This window comes from Gavialis gangeticus, unplaced genomic scaffold, assembly GCF_001723915.1.
Source record: "Gavialis gangeticus isolate Ggan-Ray unplaced genomic scaffold, GavGan_comp1, whole genome shotgun sequence".
NCBI lineage: Eukaryota > Metazoa > Chordata > Crocodylia > Gavialidae > Gavialis > Gavialis gangeticus.
Genome location: NW_017729015.1, coordinates 8,744,758 through 8,761,534, shown reverse-complemented (window position 1 = coordinate 8,761,534; position 16,777 = coordinate 8,744,758). Strand labels below are relative to the sequence as shown.

The window sequence follows — 16,777 nt, the reverse complement described above, 5'->3', positions numbered from 1 at the left end:
CCCCACATTACTTTCCCCTGATTTCTCAAGGGACAAATTCAAAGCTGATATAAGCAAACACCACTGTGAAAGTTGATGGGGTCCCAATGAGACAGCAGAAACACAACCTGTGCTTCCTCAGATTAAGCAGATCACAATGGCAGCGGCTGAGCAGCAGCAGCGACACCCCAGAGATCTTCCACAGAACTGTCTTCTGCCAGGACTGCTCAGACAATGCAAGCACATCAACAGAAAAAGGGACTTTTGGGAGGGGACATCAGCAGAAACCAGCCACAAAACGTCCCCAAACACTGACCAGGCAAAATTATCAACTCAACATCTTTGGGGTAATAAGATAACATTTAATGACCTCGTTAGGCTCGGCAAGCCCCTGGCCAGCTAGCCTCCTAGCAGCATGGGGAAGCAGCCTGAGCCTCACCACAGCCCTGCCAAGTGACTGTAAGAAAGGATGCCGCTGGAGTTGTACACCAGGGATCCCCACCCCGCCTTCCCTTTTTACTGGAATTTTCATTCAGTTTTCAAGCAAGGATTCCCTGATAAAACACGCAGGTAGAGGGACTTCTAAAGCAAGGCCAGGACCATCCATGGAGAAACTGGTCAATACAGCAGCACTCTGGAGAGGAGAGAAACATCCCTTTCCTAAGGAGCAGCAGGCCTGTGCTGCAGCTAGGCTGATGGCAAGCTGGCCTCCCAGTCACCATTATGATGTCCACTTAAAAACAAGTGTCCTCACCAGCCCCAGAAGTGACACAGTAAAAAAAGGGACAGGAAGGTTTAATACACGTCACCAGTCTGTTGCTGGAGTCACACTCCAGTACCCAGCTCTGTGCCCACCTGCCAAGAGCTTGGCCTGGGCTCATCCCTGCTCTGCTGCTCTGTTTGCTCCAACAACCGATCTGAGGACTCGCCTGTGCTTTCCAGTTTGGCATAGCCTACGAGGCTGATCTGGTCAAGTCGAGGCCAACTCCTGTTCTTCCGGTCTTTGATTGGCGCCACGAGCAGCACTCCAGGCCTACCAAGGTCCAGGGACTTGGAGTGACCGGGGTTATGGAATTGTACATCTGAACTGAACTCTTTCTTAGTGCATTTGGGGGGCAGGAGCTCCTCACTGGCTGGGACAGGGGGAGGCCCAACGTCCATATTGACCACCACGTGGCTGCCCTGGAGATCATTTTTGGGAAACACACTGCTGTCACTAGGCAAGGGTGTCCACAAGTGCCTCGGCAGCTCAGCAGGTGCCTTAGCTGGACTGCCCTCCCCTTCCTTCCCTGCCCCCTGAGCTACAGCCTGTTTTTTCGGGAGGCAGTTGTTTAGCTTGATGACGGGAAGCGGCAGAGTGTTGACAGCTGAGGAAATTACTGACTCAGCCCCATAAGCAAAGGACAGATTGAGGTTCCCTTCCATGGAGTTGCCAGAACCCGAGTGGATGCTGAGGAGGGAGATGGCAGGGGAATGGCCCTTGTGATGGAGCAGCTGGGCCGTCGTCTGGAGCTTGTTAGGTCCATAGCAGTCAGCCCATTTGTTCCCAGGGCTGGAACAGGACTGGAACCCACTAGAGGAGAGATCCACCTCGTAGCAACCCTCCACGCACTCCGCGTTGGCCTTGAGGATGGGCAGGCTAGTCCTCCGCTGGAAGTACCTCTCCTCTGGGCTTGACACCTGCGGGAGGCCCAGGGTCATGGCATAGAGGCCCTTCTGCATCAGCAGGCGGGTCTCCATGTCCCTGTTCTCGTACAGCATGGTGTTGGCGCAGATGAAAATGAACAGGCCAATGCCCATGATGACAGGGCCAATGAGCTTCAGCTTCTCAGTATAGGAGAGGTGGTGCGAGTGGGCAGGTGCCTTCACTTCTCTCCTGATGCCCCCCGTGCTGCTGGAGTTCCCTGAGCTGGCCCCAGATCCTGCTACAGATGTGCTCCGGTGAGGCCAGTAACCCACAACAGCAATTGTCATGCCAACCAGGACCACGGAGATGCCCACAATCACAAAGGCCCCTGAGGGTGAGCGCATCCGCAGCTGCCCCTTCACAGTCAGCTCCGGCGGAGGTTTGCGCCGCCTCCTCCGGCCATGCCGCCGGGAAGGAGGGGCAGGTCCCGGCGGCTTGTTCTCCAGAGTGTCCTGGCTCTTCATGGCTCCCACGGCTTCAGCACTCCCCGCCGTCATTGCGCTCCCGTTGTTGGGTCTTTCTACAGGGTCAGGAGGGAAAAAAAAAATAGATGAACAGAAGAAATCACTAGTGGGCAGTGCAGGAGGAGGGCTCACATCCCACATACACCTAGGAGCACTGGGCCTCTGTTGCAAAAAAGGGAGACAACACAGTACCAGTGGGAAGCAAAATGGGGCTTGGCTGAGATTAGCTCACATTCAGCCTTTTTACCTTCCTCTGCCTTTCTCTCTTCTCTAAGTTTTCCTGTAGTCATTTCTCATACTCTCACTCAGGAGCTGGACAGTGGCTGACCTGCCAGGGTGGGTCTTTCAAACCCAGGGGCCCAATCCACACCCACAAGTAGTGAGCTGACACCTAATGATCTACTTCTTTATTGGTCCTGTTCCTCCAGGCACCTAAATGTTGAGGGCTCCAGTGTGCTACCTGCTATCCTGACACAGGACAAGATGACAGCCCCTCTCCCAAAGGGCTCTGAGAAGGACTATGGGTACACGTGCCTCTTTGTGCCTGTGTAAATGGCTTTCTGTACAAGTGGAGTGCATGCACACACACTGTTTTGACAGGAGAGATGCAGCCACGTTTAACCGGTCATATTGAGGGCAGTGTTAGCACTAGAGCCATGTCAACTTTTGCCTAAGGAAGGAAATGGGATTTCATTTTGTCCTGTTCAGGATGTCAAAGGACCTTACAAACACTAAGCAATTTAGCCTCCCTGAGTGGCACCTATAATTATTCCACCTGATTTGACAGCTAGGAAAACTGAGGCACGGAGAAGGAAGCGACTGGTCTGAAAGCCTTGCAGTTGAGTTTGTACAGATCAAAACTTAGCTTTCCCAACTCTCAGCCTTCATGCCTTGCCAGCAACCCTCTTCCTCTGGGTGGCCTGGAAAATGACTTTGCCAGGGGTGGGGTTGGAAAAGCCTCACCAAAACAGCAGAGGGACTTGGGAGCTGCATGGTCACCTGTTTGCTCTGTTTGCTATCAAAACAAGGATTTAAAAAATAATGCTCAGCATTATCATTAGGAACTGCTGCTGAGCTGGGTGTCTGTTCATTCGGCCACGAGCTTTCATAAATCACGAGCAACTATCACTAATTCAAGAGGTGCTGCGTCCCACGCTCAGCAGGCTGCTTTAGCACAGATGCCGGAAGCAGGGCACAATCCGGCCCCTGTTCCCCTGCAGGTTCACGGGGCTGGCGGTGAAGTTTGTCAAAGGAAGCTGATGCATCGTGAAAGACGCACAGGGAGTAGCTTGGTGCAGCGAGGCAGGGGTCTGCGTGCGGAGACGTTTAGCCAAGCCTCGTAATTAACTCTGTGTGCGGGCGTCACGCACCAGATCAGTGGGCGAGAGGAAAAGCTCTTTTCTAATTAAAGAGACATTGTCAGGAGGAGGCTTGGGGATCACTCCAGCTGAGAGAAGGTTAAGAGTCTGTTTCACTGAGCTCTGGATCTGCTGTTTACTCCTCGATCTTTGCTCAGCCTGGGGAATGAAACCAGCCTAGCAGGCTTCCCTTCTGTCACACACTGCGGTGTTTTCTGGTGGTCCTGAATTAGCTCCTAGTGTTTTTTGGGGGGGGTTCAATGCAAATTCCTACACTGAAGGAATGTGATGATCTCAAAATCCCTGTTTCCAGGAATTTGTGCCTCTTGCATAACAAAAATACCTTCCTGGGTACATATTACTCAGCAGTTCTTTGTTAAATATGAAGCAGCAGAGCCCATTTTCTAGGTCAGTTATAGAGCTGGCTGAACGAGCTGACCAGGCCCTAGCAGTTGCCCATACCGACTTGAAAGAGAGTTGTTATGGGGCCTGGGAGTATGCTGCTGTGTTAGCAAATAGGCACCGGCTGAGCTGCAGTGGCTCATGTTTTTGCCAGAAGCAACCAAAGCAAACCCCCAAGCAATCAAAAAAGGCATTTTCCACATTAAAAAAGCGGAGGAACATTTTTTCCCCCTATCATGGATTGAAAGCATGTTACAGCTTACCAGCCCTTGACCAATGAGCAACACGGGTTGACTCTAGGTCAGTTTGTGTTCATCCGCTGCATGGAGAACTGTTGGTTAGGTGCTACAGCAGCAAACACTTGGAGGACCAAGCTGGCACATGGCTGTGCTCCTGTTGACTGGGTCGGGATGCTACGTTTTTGTGGCTTGCAAACAACCCCTTCACTGTGCCAATGTAATGGACTTGGCGAAGCCTCTTTCCTCCCTTCTCTAGCTGTCATGGGGCATCCCAGAGTGCGCTGCCCCACCGCCTGCAATTCTGGGCATGCTCGATGTCTTGCTGAGGCAGGACGGGAAAGCTGCCCAGAATTTCCCACAATGCATCAATACAAACACACAGCATGGGAAGTGTGGATGTGCCATGGCTGTGAAAGGCAGAAAAACTGCAGCGTGGACATGCTCCAAGTTGTGTTACTTGAATGAGGTTAAAGTGACTGTGCTTCTAAATCACAACTGTAGGTCTAAAGCCAGAAAGTAAAATTGATACAACACATGCAGGGAAGAAAGGCAACCCATTTAATTCCACTGAATGAAGCGCAGATCCAGCAAACAGCATAACCGGGAGAAAGGAAATTAAATGCAAGGATTCTTCCAGCTTTAATCATCTTAAGGTGCTATTGGTATCACAAGGAAGGAATTAAATACACAAGTTTCATGATGACAGTGTGCTCCTGGTACAGGGCTGTCAAGCTTGACAATTTGAACAAGCAAGATTTAGAGGGAGAAAAAAATCCACAGCCCACTGATGAGTGAGATTTTAAATGTGCATTTGAAACACACTGTTAAATCTTTTATTGCAAGAACAGGCACTATAAACAGTCACCTCAAGCTATGGAGTCAGTCCCAAAATGAGTGTGATTTTCTCCCTCCAAATCTCTGCTACTGGGTGAAGTTACCCAGTGTTTTAAATCTTCCCTAATGCATCCCAGAGATTATAGTTCCTTTTCCTCCATGACCCTTTATTTATATTACATTGTCTTCAGCCCTCGATGGACAGCAACTACCCTTACAATCTTAGTAGGGATGTGAAAGGTTAATCATTTAAATGATAAGAACAGTTATACCTGTAATGCAGGTAATGTGCAATCCAGTAGGGCAGGGAAGTGGTGCGGTGCCTCTGGTTTTAGGAAGGTGGCAGAACAGGCAGGAGGGAAAGAGAAAGGAGGAGAAGGGATGAGGGATAACTAGTACCCATAGTCTATGAGGTTAAAGAGAAAAACAGCAGGTCTAATGACTTGTCAATTAAACCATTAGCTGCTTCTTCACAAGTGCTGGAAACCAGCTGGAGGGAGATAAAAGTTTAATCCATCCCCAGCCCTGTTACCTGCTACCTCCCTCCCAGGGCAAGAGGGGACGAGGCAGGGCAGCTCCCAGCAGCAACTGTGTCTGAGCAGGTCAGTGCACAGCCCCAGTTCCCTGCGCTGCTCGGAGCAGGTGGCTGCAGCCTCTCTCCTGCACCAGGGCAGGACAGGCACCAGCCTAGGGCTCCACATCCCCCTGGCCTGGACTTGGTGTGTGTGACGGGTTAACTGTTTAACCGATATAATTAGAGGAGAGGCAACGGATATTTTTTTAATGACATTTACATCCCTAAATTGTAGATGTGACCTACCTGTAAAATGTTACATTAAAACCTTTTTAGTGTCCTTCTGCCTACTTGAATATTTAAAAAAAAAAAAATTCTCCATGCCCCACGAAGTTTGCAAAGCCACTTTGATATAAGTTTTGGCTGCTGTAGGGTCAAGTGAAAACCACTCCCTAGCATGTAATCCTTTCCCAGAAGTTCCAGGCAAAAGGATTCCTGTAAATTTCCCGCACAACCTCACGGTTAATGCACGCAACGGTCAGGCCTTATTTCTGGCTGCCAGCCATGACAGCGTCTCTTTGAACTTCATTCCCTGCCTAGCTCGTTTTGCTTCCCTTAAGCCCCTTATGGTCCTCCTGCAGAACAGTAACACAGAGGGCCAGCTGCTTTTCAGGGCAACTGGCTATAATTGCTCAGGGACAAGGCAACCAGCACACCGAACTGACTCTCACTCCAAGGGTCGCCCTTCAACTCTGGACTTAAATTTACCTGTGTTCAGTGTGGACCGGCTCGTTATTCCCACCTTTCATTACTGGAAATGACTGGTGTCAAAAACGCTGACTTGGGGAACTGAGGTTATTAGAAGCTGTGATTGTGCTAGAGAGATTATCATGACGTTTCATGTATCCATCTTTGTGGGAAGGCACCTTGTCCTTGTGCTGCTACTCATGTCAGGTCTAATTCAAACTTCCACTGGCTTCAGTGGGCTTTGGGTCAGGTCCATGACTTTTCTCCTGCAGCATGCACTTTAAAAGCTTCAGCACCAGAATGGATGGGAACAGCAGCTAGTTGAGAAAAGGGTAAATGGCCTGTGTAATGGAACCAGATGTCTGTCAAGTGCCGGTGCGAGAAGCCAGCCGAACAGCTGTGGAGGACAAAGGCCAACATTCAACTACAGGCCAGGACAGCTTGGGCAGTGTTGAACTATCCTCCCTTCCACACTGCACCACAGCACCTCATCTACAACTAGGACAGGCTGCCTGGGAGCTGACAGTGCACAACACATTCGGTCTACAAAGCAGCTGGATGCAGCAGGGCACTCTGGACAGGTAGAAAGCAGGTGTGTCACCCAACGCCCAGCAGCAGTGAGGGTGGCAGTGGCACAGAGCTGTGCCCCCCCCCCACCAGCACTTATGCATCCCTAGGTCTCCCGGGCTGTTTGTTATAAAACTGATCATGCCACTAAACAGACAACCAGGAACTCCCCTGCCTTCTCCCCCCCCCCACAAATGCATTCAGGTGACTTGGTCTTCTCCTCCGCTATTGCCCATCCACCTACCACACTTCCTGCCTCAAAGGCACCTCCGCTTAGCTGAGGTGGCACCAACAAAAAGCATGAGCGCTGCATGTTTTTCAAAGTTTGAGCATTTAGTGCTCATTGACAGAGATGGCTGTTCCCGGAGTTCAGAACCATTATTTTTATTAATAGAATCCCCAACGGTTACATAAGCTTCTTTCAAAAAAAAAAAAAAAAATCCAACATTGCCGTCAAATCCTAAAACTCCCAGACTCTGACACGCGACTTAATTGATTAATTCAATATTTTAGCAACAGCGCAAAAGTTTGCTAAATATAAAAGACAGAGACTGAGGTCCTGTTGGCTCTGCATGGACAGGAGGGATCCCACAATGCTTCCGGTACAAGCAGCAGATTGTTCCTGTGTCCTCAAATTGAAAGTTCCCCCTTTTGCCATTTGCTGGTAGCTAATTGGCCTCTGCCTCCACCCCAGAAGCAGCTGCATTTCACCAGGGCTGAATGTTGGCAGACTATGAAGGTTTTGGGGTCCCAGAGGATGAAAGATGCTATAGAAATGTAAATGTCATTAGCATTATAGAGTGAGATGACTGCTTGGCTGCTAAACGGGGAGTTGAGAAATTGTTTCCAATCCTTGCAATAAGCCTTTCATTAAAAAAATCAGAACTATTTCTCTAATCCCCCCATCACTGAGGCATACTGATAGCTCCCCTCAAAACCCCTCTCCTGGTCCCCTACACGTACACACACACACACACACACACACACACACACTTTCCTAGAATTCAGAAACGAACCTAGTAGGATCTTGCAAAAACAAACTTAGATACAAAGTACATGGGAGATGGGAGACGATTCTATGCAGATGCACTATATTATACATCCCCCAGCACCCCCAGACATGCCTGGAGGTGCTTGATTCTTGATGGCGATAGTGCCACATGCCTGGGTGTGCAAAGCTGCATGCAGCTGGTCAGGTTTATTCAAAGGCACATTCATTTTGAGTGTATCCCTCTGGCAGTTTCAGAGTTCAAACAGAAACTCTGCATGCTGCATTAGAAACTTCTAAAGGACCTTTCACATCTGATGATCTCATCATCACCCACATGAGCCAAAGAAGTACCATGAGTCACATTTTACACATGGAGAAACTGAGGCACGGAGAGGGGAAATGACTTCTCCAAGGCTGTGCTGCAAGGCAGTGGAAGGGCTGGGAAAGGATCTCAGGACTCTGGGATCCCATTCCTGCGCTCTAAACACAAGAAGCAGAGACACAAGACTTCTTCTTCCCCTCAGGAGAGACTCGGATCTCCCCTGCAGCATTAACTCCTACTCCTTAATCCCCTGCTCCAACCACTAGACCTTTGATTCTCAACCAGAGTGATGCTGCACCCTGAGGTATCTTGAGATCCTTTCAAGAGTGCTGTAGGGTGCCATGCAACGTTACCAGTCTTAGGTGGTGTGCAAACATGATTCACTAGATAAACCCAGAGATTTCAAATAAGAACCCATGGTGTTAAAAACATTTTGGCCTCTTGTGGTCTTTCCAAATCCTTTGCAACAGAAGAATTGCTCTATTATTTTTCTGTAGTCAAGAAACAAGGGAAAACTAAGAGCTGACATTTTCCAAGAGGGGACTTGAGTCTAAAAAAGGGTTAGAACTACTGCACTGCAGGTGACCTACATGAGGGCTTGGGCTGAGGAACAGGAGCTCCTGGTTACCTTTATGCTTCTCCCAGCAGCCAAAAGCACAGTCCTAAGAGCAGACAGGCCAGCTCCTAGGACCTGGCTAAAGGAGACCCTTGAGAATCCCTTGCTAAAATCCCAAACAGCAGCAAGGGTTGGAGGAATTCCCTCCCTTTCAAAGGAGTCTGTCTCGGTCCACTCTGTGCTCAGTGCCACATGTGCCTTGCGTCTCTGACTCAGAAAACTGCTTGAGAAACAAGGGTGGTTGTATTCATCTTGTTGCTGCACCGAAGAGGCAGCTGCAGCAAAACATATTGCTCAGGCTCCTTTAAAAATTTTCCTCTCACTATGCCAGGTATGGGGCTGTCATCTACACAGCAGATGCTTGAGAACAGGGGTGGCCAACCTGTAGCACAAGTGACACAAATGGCACAGGCAGCTTCTGTGAGACATGCAGCAGATCAGGAAGGGGGCAGGTAGCATAATTGCAGATAAGACAGGAAGTAGAAAAAGGAGCAGCAAACCAGACAGGGAACACATGATGGGGAGCAGAAAGCAGAGCAGCAGATTGGGGAGGGGAAGGAGATCGGAGTGGCTCTTGGGGAGGGTGTGGCACTTAATTTGTGGTATGCATCCCAAACAGATCGTCTCCCACTGTTTTAGAAGTAGAGTCTACATCAGGGGAGGGCAAAATGTGGCCTGGGGGCCGGATGCGGCCTGCCAGACCATTCTATTCGGCCCACAGGGCCCCTAAAAAATGTAGAAAATTAATATTAATCTGCCCTGGGCTACCTGTCATGCAGCCCTCGATGGCTTGCTGAAACTCAGTAAGTGGCCCTCTGCCCAAAATAATTTCCTGCCCCTGGTCTACATGTTTGCTGTTTTCTCCTTGAACTAAGTCCCAAAATTCATTTCTGTTTAAATGTATTCCCCAGTCCCTCATCCCTCCCATGCTGCACTCCTGGGACACAGAGATCTCCAGATATGGAAGGAGGCTTTCACAGGAACCCCCCTGTAACGATACTGGCAGAACAGGACTCACGGATCTGTCGCAGGTGCTCTGCACCACGTGGCTTTTCCCTGAAGCCCAGACAGGACACTCGTTCGCTGTACTACTCTGCCACCATTTCTGGATCCATCCACCTCTGAGGCTGTCTCTGCAACAAACACACCTAGATCAGATGTGCTCTGATGTGACATCTGCTTTTCAATGGAGTCTTTCAGAGCCTCTCCCTAACTGTACCGTAGCAGAACAGCGACTTAGAATCACAGAAAATCAGGGCAGGAAGGGACTGCAGGAGGTCATCTAGTTTAACCCCCTGCTGAAACCCCCAGCTAGATTATCCCAGCCAAAGCTTTGTGTAGCTGGGTCTTAAAAACCTCCAAGGATGGAGCTTCCACCACCTCTCTGGGTAACCTGCTCCAGTGTTTTACTACCCTCCTAGTGAGAAATATCCTAGTATCTAACCTAAACTTCCCTTGCTGCAACTTAAGACCATCACTCCTTGTTCTATTATGTACTACCACTAAGAACAGTTCAGCTCCATCCCCTTTCAAACCACCTTCAGGTAGCTGAAGGCTGCTATTAAATCCTCTCTCAGTCTTCTCTTCTTCAGACTAAGTCAGTCCAGTTCCTTCCGCCTGTCCTCAAAAGTCATGTGCCACAGCCCCCAAACCATTTCTATTGCCCTCCGCTGGATTCTCTCCAATTTGTCCACATCCTTTCTGTAGCAGGGGCCCCAAAAGTGGACGCAGTACTCCAGATGTGGCCTCACCAGTGCCGAATAGAGGGGAATAATCATTTCTGTTGATCTGTTGGCAATGCTCCTACCAATGCAGCTCAGTATGCTGTTAGCCTTTTTCACAATCAGGGCACACTGTTGGCTCATATTTACCTTACTGTCCACTGTAACCCCCAGTTCCTTTTCTGCAGAGCTGCTGCTCACCCAGTCAGTCCCGAGACTTGCCCCTGGACAGCGCAAGAGGCACAGGGAAATTAGGCATTTACAGAACTTTGCGGGCCAGGAAGGCAGGATCTGTGCTTTCCTGCAGGAGGGAAAGGCATTGCAGATGCTTTTGCTCTGGAAGCAGCAATACAGGGAACCTCCAGTCTTGCAAGCTCACACTCTTTCTGTACATGCAACCCCATCGCTAATGTGGTGACCACTTACTTTGCAGAACCCCAGACCAAACGAGGTGACCTATGTTCCCCAAGGCTAGGCCCAGACGCTGCTCCAGCCCTCAACAGTGCCAGCTCTTATGATACTGACTGCAAGACTCTTAGTTTTTGGTTTTGACCCCTGCAAGTTTCCCAAATGCAGGAAACTTGACTGTACAATTTTGTGGTAATGGGGGAACTGTGTTTGCGCTTTCCCTCTGGCTTACTCCTTTAGGTTTTTGGCTAGGAGCAAGCATGACTAAGGGGCATCTGAACTCCAATGCCTCAGGGCTTGGGGCCTGCGCAGAGGATGCCTGCCATGGATCGGGGAGTATCTGCAGTCTCAGATTGATGGGTATGGGAGGGTGGAGACTTGCCCAGTGCCAGAGCCACACAGATTCGAACGACTGAGCTCAGCTCAGTCGATCTGGAATTCGGGACCAATTCAGCCTTCAGCCAAAAGAAAAAAAGACTCTTAGTTTTAAGTGGAAATAAGGAAAACAACCAAAAAACAAAAAACCCTGAAAGAGAGAGAGAGAAATGTGACCTGAGTGCATCTTACAGGTTCAAGAAACTGATGGCACATAAAGGCACCCTGAAGTAATTATTTTTTTTAAATGTTATGATTTTGGGGAGGAAGCTGACTCACGATTTTCAAATCATGGGGTTTGCAATACTGCAAGCATGTGTTGAAAACGGCTCTATTGGGCTGAGTGAGCCGGAGTCCAATCCACTCAGAGCCTTGGACAGAAGAAGAGAGGAGTCTGGATCAGTCTGAGGGGATGAAACCTCAGGAGAGAAAGGAGTCCCCCTTAATCTCTCTTCATCCGCCAAACAGAGCTCCAGTCTGGATCTCCAAAATGGGTGCTTAACTCTCTCTCTCTGACTAAGCTTTGAACTAGCACAGACAAGATTGTAAGAAATGTTGCATAGAAGGTTTATCTATCCCAATTTTAATTCCTCTCTCTCCCTCTGCAGTATTCACAGCACTGGCTCTCCTGAATTCAGCTCACAGCTCTGATACTGTCCTAACCTAGAGTTTTAAGTGAGTCGCTTAATTTCTTCCTGTACCCTAGGGAAGAGGTGACAACTGTCCTCACCCCTTCACAAGCTGGACTTGAGGGACTGGAAAGTGCTGTGACCGTGTCAAGTGCTAAATTACAACTGCCATGTAAGTCATAATCAGCTTTGACTGTAATACATGTAATGCTTTTTTAAAGTTATGATTCAGGCCCCTTTCAGCCCAGTAATGGGGCAGGCAGAACAGCATCCACACCATTTTGGATGTCTTCTCAAGACAAGCATGGGGAGAACGTGTCAGAGCCCCGGGCCCACTCCAACCTTGACCAAGCCAATGGAGGTGGATGGAGCTTTTGCAAGACTGCATCACACATGCAAGACCTAATCCATCCAGACACAAAGTATCTCGGAGAGGAGCTTGAGAGGGTCCCAAGTAAGTACGGCATGCAGAAAAGTATATCTAGTATTCACCTTCCACCCCATGATCCTTGGCCCTGAGACAGGTGCAGAACTACCTCCACCATCGTGTTTCCTTCCACCCACTCATTCCTACGTGGGAAACAGCAGACTTGGCATCAGAGACACTTGTACACCAGCTCATGGCTGTTGGGAGGGGACGGGGAGCGCTGCACCATGCAAGCTATGACAACCAACCCCGGAGTCCACCCACTCTGGAAGGTGATGAAGAATCATAATTACAGTCTGCACTGAGACATGATGGTTAAAAATAATTCCTTTTCATTTTTAACCACCCAGCCCTACCAGTGCTGGGGAGGGGGGCAAAAAGGTGGGTGCTCATATTCTCCGCAAAGGCAGCACGGCTGAGGTGCAGGATCGTGTCCCTGGAGCAACTCCTCCCCAGCACAGAAACAGCAGGGCCGAGGCCAGGCCCGGCTTCATCCGCACAAGCCAACAACAGGCCTTAACCTTGACTTGCAGAGTCTGAAGGGCGAGTTCACTCAGCCCTTCACCTCTCTGAGGAAGTGGCCAGCTGGGCTAGTACTGACCGCCACGACGAAAGGACAAATCCAGAGTAAGTTGCCAACTGACGCCAGAAGCCCCAAGAACTGGATGGAAGCTGGCACCAAATACATGTAGGGAGTCAAGCGAGCGTCCCTCCTGAGAAAAGCCCACCCACAACCAGCAGTAAATAACCTGAGGGCACAGATGCTCCTCTCACCCCTGAGACAGTCACTTCAGGTGAGAACAGAGGTGACCTGGGCAGGGCACAGCGTGGATGCAAGCTTCCCCCCGGTCCGTGCGCCCACGGCTGCCCACCCACCAAAGCCAAATGGCATTTCAAAGGTCTGAAGCAATAAAAGGCCACGTGGAGAGGACAGAGCTGCCGTCCAGCCACGTGTGGTGGAGCTTCTCTCTGCTGCCCTGTTCCGTTTCTGTGAGAACAGCAGCCAGCAAGAGAGGCCGCCGCATCTGCAAAAATGTGAATGAAGACACGCCGCGTCGCTCCCGACACCCCTGCGGGATAATGACAGTGTCAGGGCAGCTGCTGGGCCTCCTCCATGAAATGCCTCAGGAAACAGGCCAGCGACTGGACAGCATCCAGAACCGGTTGCCAGAGCAATGGCTACAGGAGGCAGAGCCACTTCGGAGGAAGGTGGAGGCCATTACTGGACATGGGATGGAAAATCCCCAGGTGCTGGGAGTCTCAGTTGCTTAAACAATAGTTCAGGGACTCTTCGGAGCCAGGCAGCACTGGAGGGAGGGAGCAGGGAGCGTGCCATCTGCGGGTACCACGTGGATGGCACTTGTAGCAGAGTTGGGAGTGACCGGTGAGGAAAAGGGGAGCTCTGTCCTCTCCACCTTAGAGACCCTTGAGGGACACCTGCCAGCCCCCTCACCCGCTCCATACTCTGCTGTCTGCTGTAGCCTGCTGACCCTTACCACGAGTGGGGGGATCATCACAGCCGCCCCCCACCACAAGTGTGTTATCACCAGACAAGGCTGCTAAAAGACAGAAGACTGAGCAGAAGCTTTTAGCTTAGTGATTTCACACAGCCCTTGGCTTCAGCACCAGTGCTCCTGTGAATAAGGTTTAACCAGGTGAGTAAGTTTGCAGAATCTGGTCCTCTCAGCTTCTCTTTCCACTCAACTCTGCAGTCTCTTAACAGCAAAGTTAGGTGACCTAAGAGACCTCTTTCATCTGTAATTCACCTCCCAGAGCTCATGCAGGCTTGCTCTCTACTGTATCTGTTCCAGTACTTTGTCTAGTCCAGGTTTAAGCAACTCAAGCAGCAGGGATTTCGCACACTTCTCCAGTCAGAGTCCTCTGCATGCTCATGGGTCGCAGAGCCCAAGCTTTGCCTGGTTTTCAATCTTGATTTTCCGTCGCTCAGCTCCAACCCTTGAATTTTAGAGATGCATCCTTACCTTGAACAACGGTGCTCCCCTCCCATGGGAGTTTGCACCCTTCAAAGCAGCTCATTGTTATTCATTCCCTTCCTTCTCTTCATTGCATAGGAAAATCAACGCTGTCCCATCAAAAAGAAAATGAAATAGAAACAGAAAGACCTTTGTCTTTCTCAACCAGAGCTCCCTAAAGTGGACGTAATTGCTCACTACATATCACCAGCTCCCTGTTAAGTATTGCCTCTGTCTTGGCTTGGTCCAAGTGTCACGACAGTTGTGATACTTATGGCCCTGCCCATCATCAGCAATGTAACCTGATGCTGTCATGTCCTGACGCAGAAAGCATCTGAGTAGCCTCCAAATTAACTGAGCTCTTTTTAATCACTCAGTTAATTTGATTTTTCCACAGCACCTTTCAAGCAAGGGTCTACAGGGCTTTATCTGCATTAGGTGTTAACCCACTGCACTTCGCAGCCAAGAAGGTTGAGAAACAATATCCCCATCTAATATACAGATTCACTGAGCCACAGAGGGAAAACAGGACACAGGATCCCAATTCCCAGTCCTCTGGCCTAATCACAGGGCCCTGCCCTCCTCTGAAAATCCTGCTTGCTTAAAGGAGAGGGAAAGACAGGCCTCATCAAACACGGGGCCACTTTATCTCAAGCAGCCACTTTGCTCTTTGCAAGGGAACAAAAGTCCATTGCAGACAAAGAAAACTCCAAGCACAACAATCCTTCTTCTTTACGGGGAAAGTAGGAAAGAAAGAAACTAAATACATCCCTAGGACATCGTTACGAACCCTCTGCGTTTTGCACAGAGATACTGCCCAGATAATGACCTATCTGCGGAAACATGTTGGGGGTTGCAGTGTCCAGATGAGTTAGTGTGTCCTGTATCTGTCTATGTCTGGACCGGATCCTTTGTGGTGTTATATGCTCTCAACTCCCACTTCTTCAAGTGGGAAGGAGGGTGCTCAGCACCTTGCAGTATCAGGCTGAAGGAGCTTCAAGAAGCATGCTCCATAGAGGTCCAGCAGCCGGAAAGGTAGTGACACTGCCAAGGTGTCCTGGCACCTGGTTCTCCCTCGCTCTGAGGTCCTCTCAGCAGCTGTAACCCCAATTTGTTTCCAGCAGGAGGGGCAGATGCACAGGACGTTTCCCTGCAGAACGGGCTCCTGCAGGACGACGGATTCTGAACAGAATTTGGACCTCGAAGAAAACAGGCCGGCTGCAGGATGCCAGGGCAGGAGATGCCCTGGGCTCCAGCAGATATCTGGCCCCACTGGCCCTGCAAGGGGTAACCAAATCACTGAGCATGCTGCTGACCCACGCAGCAGCCTGGCCAGCCCAGACGGTGGGTTAGCAACCAACTGGACTTTATGTATCGGTGCATTTTTTGGCTGTGTGACCCAAACCATAGCCGAGCTACCAGGCTCAGCACTGCACATCACAGGTAAAGAAGGGACAGGTGCCTGAAGGGGAGCACAGTTTGCTGTGGGCTGGTTTAGGGATGGAGCATTTATCTGCTGGGGCCGGCGGGGCGTATTCAGAACTCCTGGGCTGGTTTTTCCCCTCAGCTCTGCCATAAATTCATTCTGGAAGTTGAGGTAAAGTCATTCAAGGGTGCTACGGTTAGTCCCTCAGCCAGGATGAAGCCTGTAGCTAGTAGCAGAACTGGAGCAAGCAGTGAGCACACAGGTAACACAACCAAACTGCAAAGTGACCCAGAAAAATCAGAGCAGAGGGTACTGCAGGCTCCAGAGGGAAGACTGAGCTGCAAGGCGGGCGCTTGGGGAGCGGCCCCCCCACCTGCCACACCAGAGGACGCGAGACCTGGTCACCCAGCGCCTTCTGGTCCCCACAGCAAGTTCCCCCTGACTTCTTTGGGGCCTTCCCTTCTCCAAAGTGGGGCTCTGCACCAAGTAAGATTACTCTTTCCACTGCTCCAGCAAAGGAGATGATTGCTAATTACACAGCCTGCTTTAAGCAGATTTGCTCTGCTAATTAAACTCATCTCTATGGCTGGAAAATGAACTCCAGCCTCTCACAAGCAGGAGAGCAGGCCAGTTAGATGGCCACTTAACTCGTTACAGCATGGGGGGGGAGGCGGCCGCCTAGCTCCAGACCAGCCCGCCGGGTAGCCAGAAGCACGGGCGGCTTCCCCCCCCTCCCCCGAAAACTAGACGTTTCCAGAGCTCAACTTTTCGACAAGCAAAAAGCGTAAAATCCGGGCCTCTCCCTTCCAGAGAAAGCCGCGACCTGCCCCGTCCTCTTAGCTCCTTCATCTAGGAGAGGGGGCTACAGCGGGATTTCCTCTCAAAATGCCACAAGTGGGGCCGCCGCGCAGAGCCGGCCAGGCCGCCGCGCCGGGGCAAACGGTGCGAGGGAAAACATGTGGAAGAAATCACCGCGGAAAATACCTTCTCCCCTCCCCCCGAGAGAGACAACAGCGCGGCCGGGGCTCGGCTCCCTCCGGTCCCGGGAGCCCCTGCACCCCCGCCCGGGGCCCCGCCACTCACCGGCGCGGAGCCGCC

General features: G+C 50.6%; 1 protein-coding gene across 1 annotated transcript; it reads right to left on the bottom strand.

The window, feature by feature from the left end:
- Positions 1–323: 323 nt before the first annotated feature.
- TMEM200B (transmembrane protein 200B) lies at positions 324–5,460 on the bottom strand. Its single transcript, XM_019512151.1, has one exon. The coding sequence runs from the start codon at positions 2,269–2,271 to the stop codon at positions 805–807; it is 1,467 nt and encodes a 488-aa protein (XP_019367696.1). The 5' UTR covers positions 2,272–5,460; the 3' UTR covers positions 324–804.
- Positions 5,461–16,777: the final 11,317 nt, after the last annotated feature.